The 16,915-nt window shown below is 31.2% G+C and overlaps 1 protein-coding gene and 1 pseudogene across 1 annotated transcript; both read right to left on the bottom strand.

Annotated features, from left to right (window-relative positions):
* Nucleotides 1-7,744: 7,744 nt before the first annotated feature.
* On the bottom strand, nt 7,745-9,383 carry LOC145585595 (zinc finger protein ZAT9 pseudogene; annotated as a pseudogene).
* Nucleotides 9,384-14,568: 5,185 nt separating this feature from the next.
* On the bottom strand, nt 14,569-16,122 carry LOC145584422 (uncharacterized). The gene has a single exon (XM_081641263.1). It carries the CDS (start codon nt 16,120-16,122, stop codon nt 14,569-14,571), a length of 1,554 nt encoding a protein of 517 aa, XP_081497389.1.
* Nucleotides 16,123-16,915: the final 793 nt, after the last annotated feature.

Raw genomic sequence — 16,915 nt, 5'->3', positions numbered from 1 at the left:
CAATGATATGCTTTTGTTCTGGATAAAAAGAACAATTTTACATTAGCTATGAAAAAAATTCCAAAAAAAAGTGAATAAAAAGAATTTGGTATTAGATATAGATAAACGTTAATCAAATCTAATACGAGTACTCCTTTTTTAACTTATCAAAACTTATTTAGTGTCTGAAATTATCTTATCTTGCTCTCTCCTATTTAAAATGGTGTAATGTTTTAACTTTTTGCACTGTTCATCTAATTTATTCTGACTAATGTCTGTGATTTATACAAATGAATAAATTTGACTTTTTGAACTATTCATCTAATTCACTTTGACTAATATTTATGATTTATAATATATATAATTGAAAATAAATAGATTATTATTAGTAAATTATTACGGAGTCATATTTTTATTTATTGATTAATTAAAAATAACATTTCATACATGAGGGAGTCTCTTAAAGTAAATTAGGAATCCCTTATTAATCTTTTTTATAGAACTTAAGTCATTTTTTTTTTAGTATATTTGAATGTACTTGTGCTAATATACTGGATATGTTTTTTTTTTTTTTGGGCCATTAAGGACGTGTGATGAGAATTAATCTTAGGATTACCTTAGGAGAGAAGCTCTAACTACCTAAGCTATCAGTGACTCTCAATATATACAAACGAAAACAATGTTGGAAGTTATATATGGAAAGTTTTCTTTTCTAAAAATGCAAATATACAAAGATTGAGGATCATATAGGAGGATTGTGGACTTGGGGGTTAAAAGCTGGCAAACCAACAATTTTATTTACATACTTATAAATTTTATCTATTCATTATCTAAAAGTAATTACAATACAAGTATTAATTTACATTATTTTATACATTTCGTTATTCATTTAATAGCCTAACGAGACAGGGGTGATCTAATGAAAATGTAGAGATAAATGTTACGGAGTAATATTTTCTAAGTGTAGGTGTTGCTTGGGTTTTTTCAAATGTCTCTTCGTGCATATCACTCCACTTATGATAGCATGAGAATAAATATCGTTTGGCATCATTGTGGTTTTCTGTTTTTTGGTCTTTAATTTTTCAAAATCATATGATATATGTCTTATATTGAATCAAAAATTAGTCAAACTTGTTAAAATCATGATAAGTGTGAAAACTAACAACTAAAAATTGAAAACATTTTTTTCTTGTTTTCAGTTTTTTAAACAACAAAAGTTGGTTTTTTTTTTCTTTGATTAATCTACTATATCAAAATACTTCATGGTTAGAGTATAATGTTGAAAAAAATTTGGAGAAAATTATATCAAGTAAATAGAAAAACAAAGAAGCGCTGAATTTGGGCCTAATGTGGGAAACTAATCTCCAGCGGTTGGAAGTTTGGTATAAATCAATCAATCTATATGGATAAGTAGATTGTCAGGGTAAGAACAAGACCGTTATGTCCAAAGCCCATCAAATATAATTCTCCTTATATAGAGATATAGAGATTAATAAAATAAGGCTAGTAAAAACACAAGTAATGAGATTAGAGTAGACCCACCTAACCATAATTAAAAAACAACTACGTAGTAATATAAATTGATAAATTGAAGGCTTGACTAAACTTTTCATCGAATTAAAGAATATATATTCATCAAATTTAAAGTATACGGTTTCCAACATATAATAATTTACAAGTTTTTACCTGTTAGAGATATGAAGAAAAGATACAACCTTAAGGGCTCAAAAAGTTTATGTACAAAGGGGTAAAAAAAGGTATTCTTAATAGTTAAGTTAAAAATTCACTAATTACCCAAATATATTAGATGGCCTTTTTTCAACTTACAATATTAGTATTTTACTTTGTCAGCAAAAAAATAGGGGTGTATGGAGTATTACTTTATCAACACCAAATAGACGACTTGTACTAGGTAATTGTCTTATATTTTTCTTTTCTTTCTAAAAGGTGTCTTTGAAGAAATATCATTAAATTGAATCGAATACATAAACTGTTTTGTTTTTTTTTTTTTTTTTTTGTTAATAATCTAAATAATTATACGGATAATAATCGAATTTAACGCATCTATTTTGGAGCTGATCCACTCATCATGTCCCGCTAGCCTAGCCGACCCGGCCCAAATTTTGGAAGATTTTATCGAGCTCTTACAGCAAATTCCAATCTGAACTTGGGCAGTCCCGAGCAATCGGACTTTTTTTCCCTTGACTAAGCCTGAACATGGCTCGGCCTGCCATCTGTAATTTGATCACCTCTAATCTTCTCATAATGCAAGATCTAAACTAGATAGTGTAAAACGAAGAATGTCAAAAGAAAATTAAATCAGCCCAAAAGATGGAGTAGAACATTCATGCTTGGCCATTTAAATCAATCAATAAAGTGGGAATTAAAAAGGAAGATCGATCATAGACATTTGACTCATTCCCCATTTATTGACTAATATTTCAGTGCCATGTCTTGCCAAAGTCAACAAGCCGGCAAAAACTTTTTAAAAGAGTTGTCACATTTTGTTGGTTGATTTAAATCTCCTTTTTTCTAAATAGGGTCCACAAAATTTATTTAAAATTTTAAGCTCGACCAACTTAGTAATACCATAAATTTACAGTATAATAATTTGGCGAAAGCTGAGAAACGTCACTAATGGCTTATTCTCATTAATTGAATTGAAGTGAGCTGAATTGAATTAAACTACATATTTTATAAGAGAAGGAAATTAGGAATTGAACTGAAGTGAATCAAACTGAACTGAAAAAAAGTTGAAGAGAACAGACCCTAACATGTTGAATAAAATAATTAAAAGTAGAAATATATTAACTTGAAATAAATATTAATTATATTGATTGATGAGTGATTTTGACATGTATTTCCAAATTAATACCATTTTATAATATATTTTAAAGGCTTATCCAACACCTCAAAGACATTTATTAGCAAAATCCTAATAATAATATGTATATGAGCTTGTAAAAGACGCACTTATTGGAGTTATTTCCCATGATGACTTTACATGAAGAATATCATCTACTCTATTATTCCTTTCTTCAATATAAATATAACCCTTATTATTTGCTTTTTGCATTGAGATTGTAATATTGCTTAATGTACGATGAGATAAAGACCAACCCACCGACTAGTTTGAGACACCAATCAATTCAGCTAACAACTACTAGTAAGTAGCTAGTAAAGCAATTATGCTAAGCCTTCATATTTGGCTTCCCTTTCTAAATGGGTTAGCAAGTCATTAGTGTTTGGACAAAACTTATTTATGTTCCATCCCATGCCGACTTGTATTGTTATAAAAGATTTGACTAATGGGTATTGCAATATTGTGTACTTTGTAAAACCTGGTTATATATATATATATATATTTTTTTTTTACTTATTAAGTTATTATAGATATACATGTGTAAAGGTTCTGCGTAATGATTTAAGTGTATTATTGTAGCGTAATGTAAATTTATAACTAATGAGTATATATTGTTGTGAATTTTAAAATGATAAGCGATAACACAAAATTAAAACTTTAGATTATCGTGAATTTGCAATCAATCATCAATATATATTAGCAATATTAGGACTACTGTTTTTTGACAAATGAGGCAAAAAGACATTACAATTTACAAATATATAGAGGAAGAGGATTCAAACGATCAACTTATGTAATTAGAAGGGAATATTTTCAATAAGTAATTTCCATCCAAAACTTAATCTTCAAATCTCCTTTAATTCAGTGATTTTTTTTTGTAATTAAAGGATTACTCAATTATATCACTCTTACTAATAAGCTAGTAAATTTGGCCTCCATAGTCCATTCTACTCAAAATTTACGTTGCCCTAATTGCGGTATTGGTCAACTCAAAGGAATGGACCATGGATTGACTAACAAGTAACTTTATTAGGTTGAATTTATTCTTGTACGTCCGTATATTTCCGTGAACTTTCTTTATAATTGATGATCATGGTTCAAGCATATTAATACCGTAGTTAATAATGAAAGTTATGTTTTACTTTGTTTTTATTTTATTTTATTTTGGATGACTATTCAATGGCTACAATAAAATTGTGGCTATTGTATTTAGTTTTAATCTTGACCCTTTATTTTTAATGACCAATCCTGTTCATCCATTCACTTGACTTAAATATTTAATAACAAATTAAAAAAAATAAAAAAAATTTGATTTTGATTTAAAATAAACAGTTTCGATCGGTTTCTAAAACAAATAACTAAAATTTTCCATTGATACCTATACCTGCAATTTTTAAGTTCAAAGGATTCTTCAATATCTATTAAAAACCAACATTTGATTTTAGTTTATCAATAATAAATCTACTCCGTAGTACTCTAGTCTCTACAGTATTACAAGGTCCATAATTTTTCCATTAATTCTATTAAAGAAAGAATTGAATCATCCTCCATGTAAAACAAAACCAGAAAAAAAGGGCGGAGAAGATGAAGATAAAAATAAAAAATAAAAAATAAAAGGTGAGATTTGTCTCTAATTTCAAGAAACCAATTATTTGACATCAAAGGTAAAAAAAATTAAAAATCCTCCAATAAGATAAAAATCAGCCAATAAGATAAAAATCAGTCAATAAGATAAAAATCAAAGGTTTAACCATCAGACCAGATTTTCCATTATTAAAAAAGTTGAAATCTTTTTCAGTAGTTTTTATTTATTTGAAATCTACAGTATTTAATTGTATTTAGTTTTGGGTACGATGTATTTAAATTTTGATTAAGTGATCTATATGGAATGAATTTTGTGTCTGAAAAATTGACTCTTTTATGTTCTAAGTCAACTAAATGGATGAGTAGGATGAATTTTATAAATTAGAGAGCTAAGATTCACTCAATTACATTGGCCACAATTTCATTATAACCATTTGAAAATTATTGTCCTTTTATTCTGGTAGAAAAAAAAATTATTTTATTGTAATAGTATTAAAACATGAATTACTAACAAACCCTTGTATTCCGTACTCCCTTTTCCACGAAAAACCCTCATTGCTGAGAATAATTAAATGAAAAAGTGTGTTATATACTCCAAACTTATTCAGAAATGTACAAGAATAAATGCATACAAAAGAAAGTACTGGTACTAATTAAGCAAGAAAATTTTATGAATTCTGCAACCATCGATTTAAATGTGAGATTGTGGCCATTATTAGAGTGGGGGAAGGAACAGGCCGGGAATCCCATTTTCCAAATTGTCACTAGTGAGGATTAAACCTCCAACCTCATGGTTGAAAGGTGTTCTCCTTTCCACTAGATCAAACTTAGTTCGATATACAGACACCATTATTATGTATTGAATACGTACATAGTACTTATTTTGTATCCTTTTATAAGGCATGTTAACTACTCATATTAAGTAGTACTCGTACTATTTAGTTAGTTTTAGTTAAAAATGCATTTACGTGGAGTTAGTTTTAGTAGAATAAATGGATTAATGGTTAGTTTAAATATTGACTTCTATTTTAAAACAAAATTTTAGATATACTCGCTTGAAAAAAAAAAAAAAAAAGAGTAATTGAATCAGATAACAATCCTAAGACATGAATTGAATAGTTACACAATTCATAACTTAAATGTCGTTTTTATATAGAAGGGGACTACGAGACCGATGATATAGCATATATGTAAACAAGTGGGTATAATTCATGAATAATTATTATTCTTTTGATCCCCTAAAGATATAAAAGCTTATTGAAGAAAAAGTGATACCCATTGGCCATTTCCATATATTGATCCTTAAAAAAAATGAGGCAAGCATCCATAATTCAATTTAGAGCCACTAAAGTTCCAAGGAAAGCAAAAGATTTATCGACATGCCATTCTCGATTGAGTTTCTATTCTCTAGCTAGCTCTAGTAACTTCTTTACTAAAAAATCCTTAAAAAATAAAACTACATACTAAGCAACTTCTACCATTACTGCTCCATTTTAATTATTTTTTTACCTTATAGTGTTAAAGGTTGAGCTCGAAAAAATGAGGTGGAAGTGTGGAGCAGCTGAGTAAGGGAGGATTTAACTATTCAAGGCTAAAATATTTTCTCTACGCCCACTAACAACGCGGGTTTGATTGCCAATATAGTTACTCTGTATAAAGAACAAATACTACATACATATATAGCACCCCTTTAGCAATAGTGCAATAATACCGATCTTTTGATTGTATAGAGAGTCACAAAGAGTTTAATATGTACTAATGTACTCGTATGATCTTATAAGTTGAGGCTTGACAATTGACACCTATCCGCATAAATTTACAATACACTGTGTAATTTTAATAATAAAAAAATCAGAAAAGATATTTGAAGATATTAACAGAATCCAAGCAATAGATGGGTAACTTTAGGCATGCACCAAATCAAAGGGGCTGAAAAAGCAACATAAACAGGGGTATAGGCAAAGCTTTTGGGTGCATCATGCAATATGCATGGCCCCAAAGGATAGACAACAGAACAATTTAATCAATGGAATAATACCTTTACTTATAAGGGGTGGTGGAATCCCCACCCTATTTATAATTTCATTTTATTAATAGTATTCATAAAAAATTTATATGTATTTTTTTTGTTAAAAAAAAGAAAAGAAAAAAGTGCTACTAATATATATAATGGCCTGCATTACAGAAAAAATGTGCTGAAAAATGGGGACAAATGAAAGCAGTAAACTAGTTGCAAACATTGATTATAAATGAGTGAGTGTGAACCTGGGTTTCTCCATGCTTTTCTACGGTTCTATTGTTGGACTCATTACCAAACAAGCCTCATACCTACCAAATTTAGTAGTCCTACTTCAACTCCAACCTTTTTTTTTTTTTTTTTTTTTATTTTTTTTTAACTTATCATAAAACATATTCGAAGGAAATTTAGGTTTGAAATTATAATCGACAAAATTCATTTTTGGCGTGTACTGAAAACATTAGAAAATTAACAAGTATAGATTAGTGATCATTAACTTTTTACGCTGAATCACGCACGAATCATCTTTCACTAGACTAGTAAATAAAAAATCATTTTTTTTTTAACTAAAGGTCTGTTCACATTTACTTAATTTCAGTTCAGTTCAGCTCCAATCAGTTCAATTCAATTCAGCTTCTAATTTCCTTCTCTCATAAAATATTCATTTCAGTTTAGTTCAGTTCAGCTCATTTCATTAAATATGAACATGCCGTAAGTAATAAAAATGAGTTGAAGAGAGTATGATGAACCTAAACGTGAACCAATAATTGATAACCTAGGCCATTTTGGTGAAGTACTAGGTAAGCTAAAGCATCTATACATGTTTTATGTTATAATGCGTGTGAGGTTATACCATACGGAGTAGTACAAATTAAGCAAATCGAAATCTTGAAATGAGTAGATTATTATTAGTACATATGCTGCATTATCTTTAATGACTTTTTGTTACACTATGATGACTAGTAGTAGTACAAAACTACAAATACTGAATAAATGATTTGTGGAAAAGTTGTATAAATATAAGGTAACAGTAATTAGAAAATGAAACAGAATACTATAGTATATGTACATGTCAATATGTCATTAAACAATCAAGAAAATAACACATTGCTGATCTTCCAACTGCTTGACCCAACTGTATGATACTACTTGATTTTTATTCCCCTAAAAATACAAGGTTCTTATTTATTCAACTTTTTTCGGACTGACCTTTTCCTCCCCCCCCCCCCCCCCCCCCCTTTTTTTTTTTTTTTACCTTTAAAAAAAAATTATTTAGAGTATAATCTCAACTTCTAAAAAAAAAAAAAAAAAAAAGTAGTTGGAATAAACTAATTGGAGAGGCAGTTAGCTAAAACAGCTGGAAACTAGGAACAGTACTTCAACTTCATTAAGCTTAAACAAATCTCAACTATACTAATAAAATTACTTAAAGCCAAACTTAATTAGCAAATGAAACTGAACTACATGCCACTACTAATGTAGTAACTTAACTCATTAATATGATTCGATTTCAGAAAATTTAACCCTACCTGGCTAGATAAATATGTTTTTCACAATGACATTAATAGTAATGAGACAGTCGTATCAATAACATCAATAGTACTAGAAATAGTAGTAGTAATTGATAATTACAGACAAAAGATCAAACAAATTTGTTCCAACCCTTCAAAAAAAAAAAAAAAATGACTAAGTCATATGATAAACTCAACTACTAGCAAAACAATGCTAATTAAAGTTGATCAATACTAATCTTTTTCTTTAAAAATTAAAATTAAAATTACCTTTTGACTTTTAAAAATTTGTTGTTATGATCAGAAATGAACATCAGAAACAGCTGAATCATCTTCATCTTCAACAGATGCAGGAAGATTAAGATCAATCAAACTATCACGAGTAATAATCTTGGTTATCTTACTATTATCAAGTAAGTTGTTGTTATGATCAACCCCATTATTCGAAACAATAACATGAGATCTTTTGTGACCACCAAGAGCTTGTCCAGAAGCAAAAACTCTTAGACAAATCGGGCATTCATGAACCTTCTTTATCATCATCGAATCCGATCCATCATCCACTCGATTTTCGTCTTCGTTAGTGTAATCAGCTCTTTGCTCGGATTCATTAATTCGAAGTTTCTTATGACTCGATCTGTGACCCCCTAATGCTTGATACGATCTAAAACCTTTGTTACATGTATCACACTTGTATTTCATCTTCTTGTTATTATTTCTGTTCTTCATCGTTGTTGTTGTTGCAGTAGTACGCTTACCAACTGAGCTATTCCACTTGTCTCTAGACATCATCATGAGACAGAAAGCTAAGTCTTCATCGGAAGTTACTTCCGTGATCGAGCTACCTGGTGGGTCCGCCTCAACATCAACCGCACTCGATTTATTCTTACAACCCTGAACATAATGTTGTTGTTGTTGATGATGAAAGTAGTGATAATCAAACGAAGTTGAAGAAGCCGGTTTCTGAAGAATCCGCTTTGATCTTCGCTTTCGAGTAGGATGATTCTTCTTCATAAACGACTCCGTCTCACTTTCTCTATCTTGTAAAGTAACAAGTGACGATGATCCAGTTGGTTCAACGACTATAAATTCATCATTATCCCGAGTTACAAATTCAACCTCGTCTTCGTGTTCTGAATCACTCGAAGATAAAAAGTGTGACACAGACGATGGTGGTGGAGATTCAGTCTCCGACACGGTTTCGCAACTAGGTAGTTGTGGTGGTGAGTCGGGTTTCGAAGCGATAGCATGATTAAGCATGTGAGACCTCATGTGCCCTCCTAAAGCTCTCCCATTTGCAAACTTCTTTAAACAGAGTTTACATCTATGTCTCTCCATTTTTTTTGTTCCTCTTGTTTAGAAACAGAATAATCAAGCTAAAAACAGAGTAAGGAAGAAGAAAACAAAAACAGGGGAAATTGAATTTGAAGTAGTATATAAATTAAGCTTAAAGCTTAAAGCTTATAAATTTGAGTACTTTTTTTTATTTTTCAGAATTTTGTAAGAGTAAGGGGTGAACTTTGCGTGAGGTGTGTTTTTTTTTGCACAAAAGTTAATGTGAGAGAGAAGAAGGTGGAGATTGGAAGCTTATATGAGTAGGTGACAAGCATTCCTCCACCAAGCTCATTTATACCCTTTTTTTTTTCTTTTCTCTTTTTAAGAAAAATATTTTTTGGATTTTTTTTTTTTTTTTTTTTTTTGGGGGGTGGGATCTTCTTTTAAGTGAGGAGAAACGGCAAACGTAATTTATGAGGACTTAATTACGCGTTTATGTGCATGAAATCATAAAAGAACAAACATATAACATGCTTATTTTCAAAGCATTTTATTTTTATGCAATTATGCCCGTTTCTCTACTTATGTGTTTTTGATTGATATGTTTGATTGTTTTTGATTATCTTCATTCCTTGTATTTCTTCTAATTTAAGTATCAATATTATCTTGTATTTAAGGGAATAAGCACAATGTGATATGGAATTACCATGATATTTGAGATTACAATTAATGATATTTGATTTGGAGCTTATTACATTGTCATAGAAGTATCGTAAAGGATTAATATCTCGTGTTTTATAATCAGCTAGAATCATATGTATCTTGAATGATTTTTTTTTTTTTTTTCTACAAAGGAGATAGAGTATCCCTATGATTTTATGATCAATAGTGCTTCACAAAGAATATTTCATTTTGCTTTGTACTTGATGTTTTTATTATGTATATTGGCGTACACTAATAATGTCCGGATTTTACATTAATACAATTATTCTAGCAATAAATAAAATATTTTTTTTTATATACAATCAATATTTACTCTTTTACTTGAACTTTTTTAAAGTTCATTTTATAGTTATTTTGAAGGATTTATTTTATTTTATTTTATTTTTTAAATTTATAAAACTTACATGTGCCCTTTAGCTCATTATAGACAAGCTAAATATTGGTGGTATTCTTATTGTCCCATTATGATTATTATTGTAACTTACATGTGATACAATATCCTAATTTATAATCATGATTTGTTACTTTTAATAGATTCATCTTCAACTGATGTTTGACTAGCCACCCACAGTCCCACACTCAATGCAAATGTTCATTAATTTGTGTTATATAGTACGCTTGTTTTGCATCCCTTATGTATAATTGTATATTAAGTTAGAAACTACTACATGGAATAGTTACTTTGTGTTAAAGAGACTATTCAGAGCTTTATTAGGTTATGAAGTTTCAATTTGACTAAGTATAATTAACGTTAATTAATGTATTTAATTGTATTCATCAAAGAGTTACTAGAAGTTAATACTTAATTATATACAAGTATAGGACTATTTTGGCCTTACTTTATTTTGTCAAAAGATCTAATCAGCTTCATGTAACCTTGTAGCAATGCTCCACAACAAGACGAAAAGAAGAAATGGGTGTACCTTAACATACACTAAAGTTCACGGGGCTATGACCTAATAATAGTTGCAACAACTCAAATATATATCCACATGTCAAAGCCCACTTTGTTGGTTTTTAATCAATTCATGATGTAATTCATGATCAACTCAACACTAACAAAAATTAAGTTCGATTCCTAAGTTCACACTTGATGATCCTAAAAATAACACTAAACACGATTTTATTACTTTGTCACGATAATATTATATGTCTATCGCCAACTGTAGGATGCTTATAGTCATAATAATTTTGTATTTACTATCTTTGCCTGTTTAAAATTAGCGAACAATACTTAACACTTCGTAGATAAAGACGGGTTGAAGATTTGTACACTCTCAAGAAGGAAAGTTTAAGATGTAGTTACTTGTAAGTGGTTTTGTTCCTCTAAAATTGGATCTTTTAGCTAAGCATAATGGAAAATGAAGGATAGGAAATAAGTGGGAAAGTAACCACTTAATCCCCAATATTAGTGGAGCATTCTTTGGGGCGAGAGTAACTTCCTTTTTATATTAAGGGGAAATAATAATAGACTAAGTCTTAAAAGTCTACTTGTGATTGTCCTTAAATTCTAACATGGAGAGCAGCTTATTTGTTGTGCAAGTGGTACCAAACTTATTTTAATTTGTTGCAAATTTAAGATAATTACTTACTAAATGACCAAATCACACTTTATTTTATATAGATTAGTAGATAATTAAGGAGATTAGACCTAGTGAACGTGATGAAATGTCTAAGATTTAGTTGGAAGTCGTAGTCTAATAATGAAAATATGGAATATGTAAGAAATGTGTAAAAGATATACTTGTAATTGTTTGGAAGTTTAAGAGCACTGTAGTACATACTCCAATTAATTACGTAGTATTGTATTTACAAATTACAACTTGGCATGAAGTATAAATTGAGTATTTGATTTTAATACTTCTTTTGGTTAAAAGTAATGGTCCAATTCAAATTTAATTCACATGCTTTAAATCACATACGTTATTGATTAAACTTTATTACGGTATTTTTTCAATTTGGTTAAAACACTTAAAAATGGTCCAAATAATCAAGTGGTGAGATATTAATTGGAAAATTCATATTGTGACTTTGAAGTTACAGATTTAAAGTTTAAACCCTACCCTTTACTTAGAGATGTCAATTCGGGTAAATGAGTCGGGTAAGAGTGGGTCGAGTCAATTCGGGTCGGGTCAATTCGGGTTAACGCCGTAACCTATGCGGGTCGGGTTCGGGTTGGGTCATGCTTGAGTCGGGTCACGTCGGGTCATACATCTTGTCGGGTTACATTTGGGTTGGGTGAATAATAGGTCGGGTTTAATTCGGGTTTTCACGGGTTAGGGTAATTCTCGGGGTTCGAGTCGGGTTCGATTCAAGTCAATAATTTGCGGGTTAGAATCAGGTCGGGTCATTCTCGGGTTTTAGCCGGGTTCGGTTCAAGTCAATAATTTGCGAGTTATAATCAGGTCGGGTCATATTCAAGTCGGATCATTCTTGGGTTCAAGTCGGGTTCGGTTCAAGTCAATAATTTGCAGGTTATAATCAGGTTAGGTCATTTTCAAGTCGGGTTATTCTCGAGTTCAAGTCGGGTTATATTCAAGTCAATAATTTGCGGGTTATAATCAGGTCGGGTCATTTCCAAGTCGAGTCATATTCGAGTTCAACTAACTATAAATAGATAATTATCATTTTTATCAAGCTAATTATTTCCTTTGACTATAATATATATGGCAACATACTAGGGAACCACAGTCTATAATTTAGGAAGATAATTATCTCCTTTAGCCATACAACAAATATATACTATATTTAACTCTTAAATTTGGGGATGATGCTCCTTTCTTTTGCTGGCCTGGACCAACTTCGTCTCCCTAGATAAAATGCTTTGATCAACAATAATAAGGTGGTCTAAATTGAATTTAAGGTGATTTGAAATCGGGTTAGGAACAATTTGGGTTGAATTTAGGTCGGGTCAATAATAAGTCGTGTTGATTTCGAGTCGGGTTAGTAACAAATCAGGTTAAATTTTGGGTCAAGTTAGTAATAGGTCGGGTAAAATTCGGGTCGGGTCAATAACAAGTCGGGTTGAATTTGGGTCGGGTCAACTTTTGACTTTGTATTACTGAGTACAAGATTTTCTTCAACATGGGATAGCATATACGGAGTACAAGTAGAGCATTGCCTATGATTGTCTAAAAATAGAAGAAGCATTAATTTGAGCTTCTTTGCATGAGTTGGAAGGAAACAACTCTACTATAATAAACAGTGGGCTGCACAAACCAGCACAGCCCATTCCAACATGATGCTTCATAGGTCTGCTCTTTTGCTGTACCAAATTTAGAAATTTAGCTGTTCTTAACTTCATCGCTGTGTTTTCATGTCACAAAATTATGAGTCGAGTCGAATCAGGTCGGATTAGAACATACAATAATAACATGAATTCGTAAAGTATGTTTTGGTTAGTCATGTAGAAGCATGGAGCACAAGATAACATGTTTTTTTTAGGATTGAACATATATAGTAACTAAATTAGACACTTTAGTATTTTATTTAGCAAGTTGTCTCCTAATTAAACAACCTCAAAGATCAATGAAAAGTATCCACACGTACAATTGACTAGAGCTTTATGAAATTTACAAAGTTGTTGCGCGTGAGATACTGACTCTTGTAAATTAGATTTTTGACTAATGACTATTATCCAAAGGGTGGGCTTAATTAGGAGCAATTAGTAATTAATTTAATGGTTAATTGTTGTTCATAATGGTCATAGTTTGGACAATTTCAACTTTCTTTGGATGGTTGCTAAACTAACATCAAATAGGTAAAATATAAGGTGATTGCGACTACTAACTAATAATAATTTGTCAAGCCATGATATATAAGATTGGGTTGTCGAGCTAACCTAGTCCATTGGCCACTTAATGTACACCATCATTGTACAATTGTATGTACCTATCTTGACTCTGATCTTTTATCTTGCCTTGACATAGCTAAAATTGTTTAAAACGGTGGGGTAAATTTAATATTTGATGCATAATGTCAAATATCAAATATCTTAATCTCTAAGCCCAAGTAGTAAGAATCAAATCCCCATTATGAAGCTTCTCTCTTATTTTATTTGGCAACGAGGAATAATAATACAAAACTACTACTCGTAACAACTGAATTTAAATAATATTATATGCTTATGTTATACATTCAATCAATCAGATAATTTAATTTAGTCTAGGGAAGATAACTTGTCACAAAGAGTTGGCTATTTTATTTGAATAATGTTGCATATTATTGTCAAATTAAACCAGCTAATCTAGTATAATACGTTCACTACTATGGTTTTTTAAATAATAAGCAAACAAATCATAAAATGTCTGATAAAAATACACTTTGATACATTAAAAAACTGTTCTTGACTTATGTTTCATTGTTCACAAGAATTTTATAATCAAATATTTTGTGGATGGTAAGTCCATACTTCATACAAACCCCCATCAAAAAATATATAGTATATACTATATACTAAAATTGCTATATGATGTTGATGAGTATATATAAATAAATTACAGTGTATCAATTTCATGATAATATAACTAAACATATTTTCTCTTTTTTTTTTCCCTTCTTTTTCTATGAATTTTATGGTATTTTTGATTGAAACTTAAATATATATTGTATATAGTTTATGGGCTGGCTTTAACTGCATTACTTGGACCAATCCCTACTTGTAACCAAGGAGATGTGCTACCGTTAGTGCTCATATAATCTTGTTCACATAATTTTGCTAACTTCACCTTACTATCTGCCTCATCATCTGCATTATTAGGCATATTAGACTCAATAACACTAATATTGTTAGTGATCTTCTTGTGATCACTTTCATTTTCGACCTCGTTTTCATAATTAAGTCCGTTATCTTGGTGATGAACGTGATTCTCTTGCTTAATTTCTACATTAACACTTCCCCAAGATTGTAAGAGTATATCGGTTGGGAGTCGAAAGCTCAAAGAGTTCCTAGGGTCTCTTTGGATCTTAAGGATGTCTTGGTCATTTGTGGCGGGGAGGTTGAGGTCCAATGCTTTTTGCTCGGAGATTGAGAGTTGATGATGATGAGGAGTGAAGATGGGAGGCGGTGGCCTTTCGTGTACTTGCTCGATTAGATCATGAAATCTTGTTAGAGTTGAAGTGTCCGGAGCATTAGAGGTAATCCAATGACATCTTTTGTGACCTCCTAGTGCTTGTCCCGAAGTAAAGACTTTATGACAAATTGAACATTCATGTGATTTAGTTTTAGGCCTCTTGGACATATTTGTTAAGGATGAACTTGATCCACCACGTTCGAATTGGTACGTGGTACATGATTTAGCCGGTCTCATGAACTCGTGATCACTACCGCCTCCTAAAGTGTCTTCCTCCCCGTTATAGCTATAATCTTGATCAACTTGATCCATTTTTGCGGCGAAACACCCTTTGACTTTTTTATGACTAGCCCTATGACCGCCTAATGCTTGATGAGAAGTAAACGTTCTACCACATGCCTTACACTCGAACAAACCTTTAGGGTTAGTATTATTACTAGCCACACCTTTGGCCTTAACATCAAAAGGCGGTGGTCCTCTTGATGTCATGTATGGAGCTATGAAGCTCATTGAATGCCTCCTCTCTTCTTCCTTACTCGCGGAAGCACTAGACTCATCTGGATGCTCCACCACCACAGGGTCTACCGCGGCATTAGACAACATCATAAGACAGTTTGCAAGGTCTTCCTCCTCGCTAGAAGGGCAATTAGGTGTAAAATTTTCAACTTTTGTCCTAAATGTTCTTTTCCTCTTAGACCATCCGGAGGCCTTGCTCCCACCAACGTCGTCTCCATCGGATTCAGGCGAAGACAAAGGGGATTCAACATCATTAGGGTTACATTTACCATGATGTTCTATGAAAGTATTCCATGACAAAAATTCTTTCCCACAATTTTCACAAACTCTAGCACTTCTTAGCCTATTAGGGTTTGTTCTTAATGCATACATACGCTTATTACTCGGCGGTGTGTTACCTCCACCACTACCGCCTTTGTCCTCCCAATCGCTAGCCGGATCATCATCATCAAAGACACCACTCTCGTCGCCTATTCCATGAGCCCTCATATGACCTCCCAATGCCCTTCCACACATGAATCCTTTCTTGCAAATTCTACAAAAATGTTTGAAATTTGATTGTTGTTCTACAACCAAAGACATTGCCTTTGAGTTTCTTTTAAGAACAAAATAAATACAAACAAATTACAAATTAATAACAAATCTTAACAAACTCGAAAAAGTAATTAATCATAAGAGAAGATTAGTAACAATATGATGAATGAACGGTTAAATAAAAATTTATGTACATGAAATATAATATAAGATGTGAAATGATATTATAATGTAGTAGAAGTTGTATGTTTGTATGGTGAGAAGAGAGGTAAGAGTCCTAGTTTTTAGTTCAAGTGTTGGTTGGTTAATTGTGGATGAGAAAGAAAAGGGAAAAGAGTGAAGTTGAGAGTATGTGACACGTGTAAGGAGGATGTGTGAGTTCTTAGCTTAGGAGAAAGACTTGTTCTTTAAATCAAGCTTATTCTTATAATTAATAAAATTAATTAAGTAGTGGTAATTTTTGCATGCTTTACTAATACTAGCTAGCTCCTTTTATTTATGGGGTGGAAATTCTAGCTATTTTGACTGTTTTGAGAGAAATTTTCGTTTGTCCATCCATTAAAATGCAAGTCTGTTTTAAGTAAGAAAAAGAAAAGGGAAATTAAAGTAGTTCAAACTTTTAAATGATTAAAGTCTATTCATATCCCTTAAAGTCCAAGTCAAGAAAAACAACCATTAAATCTAATGCTTCTCCATGTATATCGCTTGTTTTATTTGGCTAATTTCACTTTGTCGATCATATCAAACTTGTTTTTAGGGTTGTATTATCTTCGGTTTGGTTTATTTTAAGTTATCAGAACATATTATTTTGTTTATTGGAACTTATTTTGTTTGGACTTTA

This window comes from Chenopodium album, chromosome 16, assembly GCF_948465745.1.
Source record: "Chenopodium album chromosome 16, dcCheAlbu1.1, whole genome shotgun sequence".
Taxonomy (NCBI): domain Eukaryota; kingdom Viridiplantae; phylum Streptophyta; class Magnoliopsida; order Caryophyllales; family Amaranthaceae; genus Chenopodium; species Chenopodium album.
Note: the sequence above shows the minus strand (reverse complement) of the source record. Positions and strands in the feature narration are given on the sequence as shown.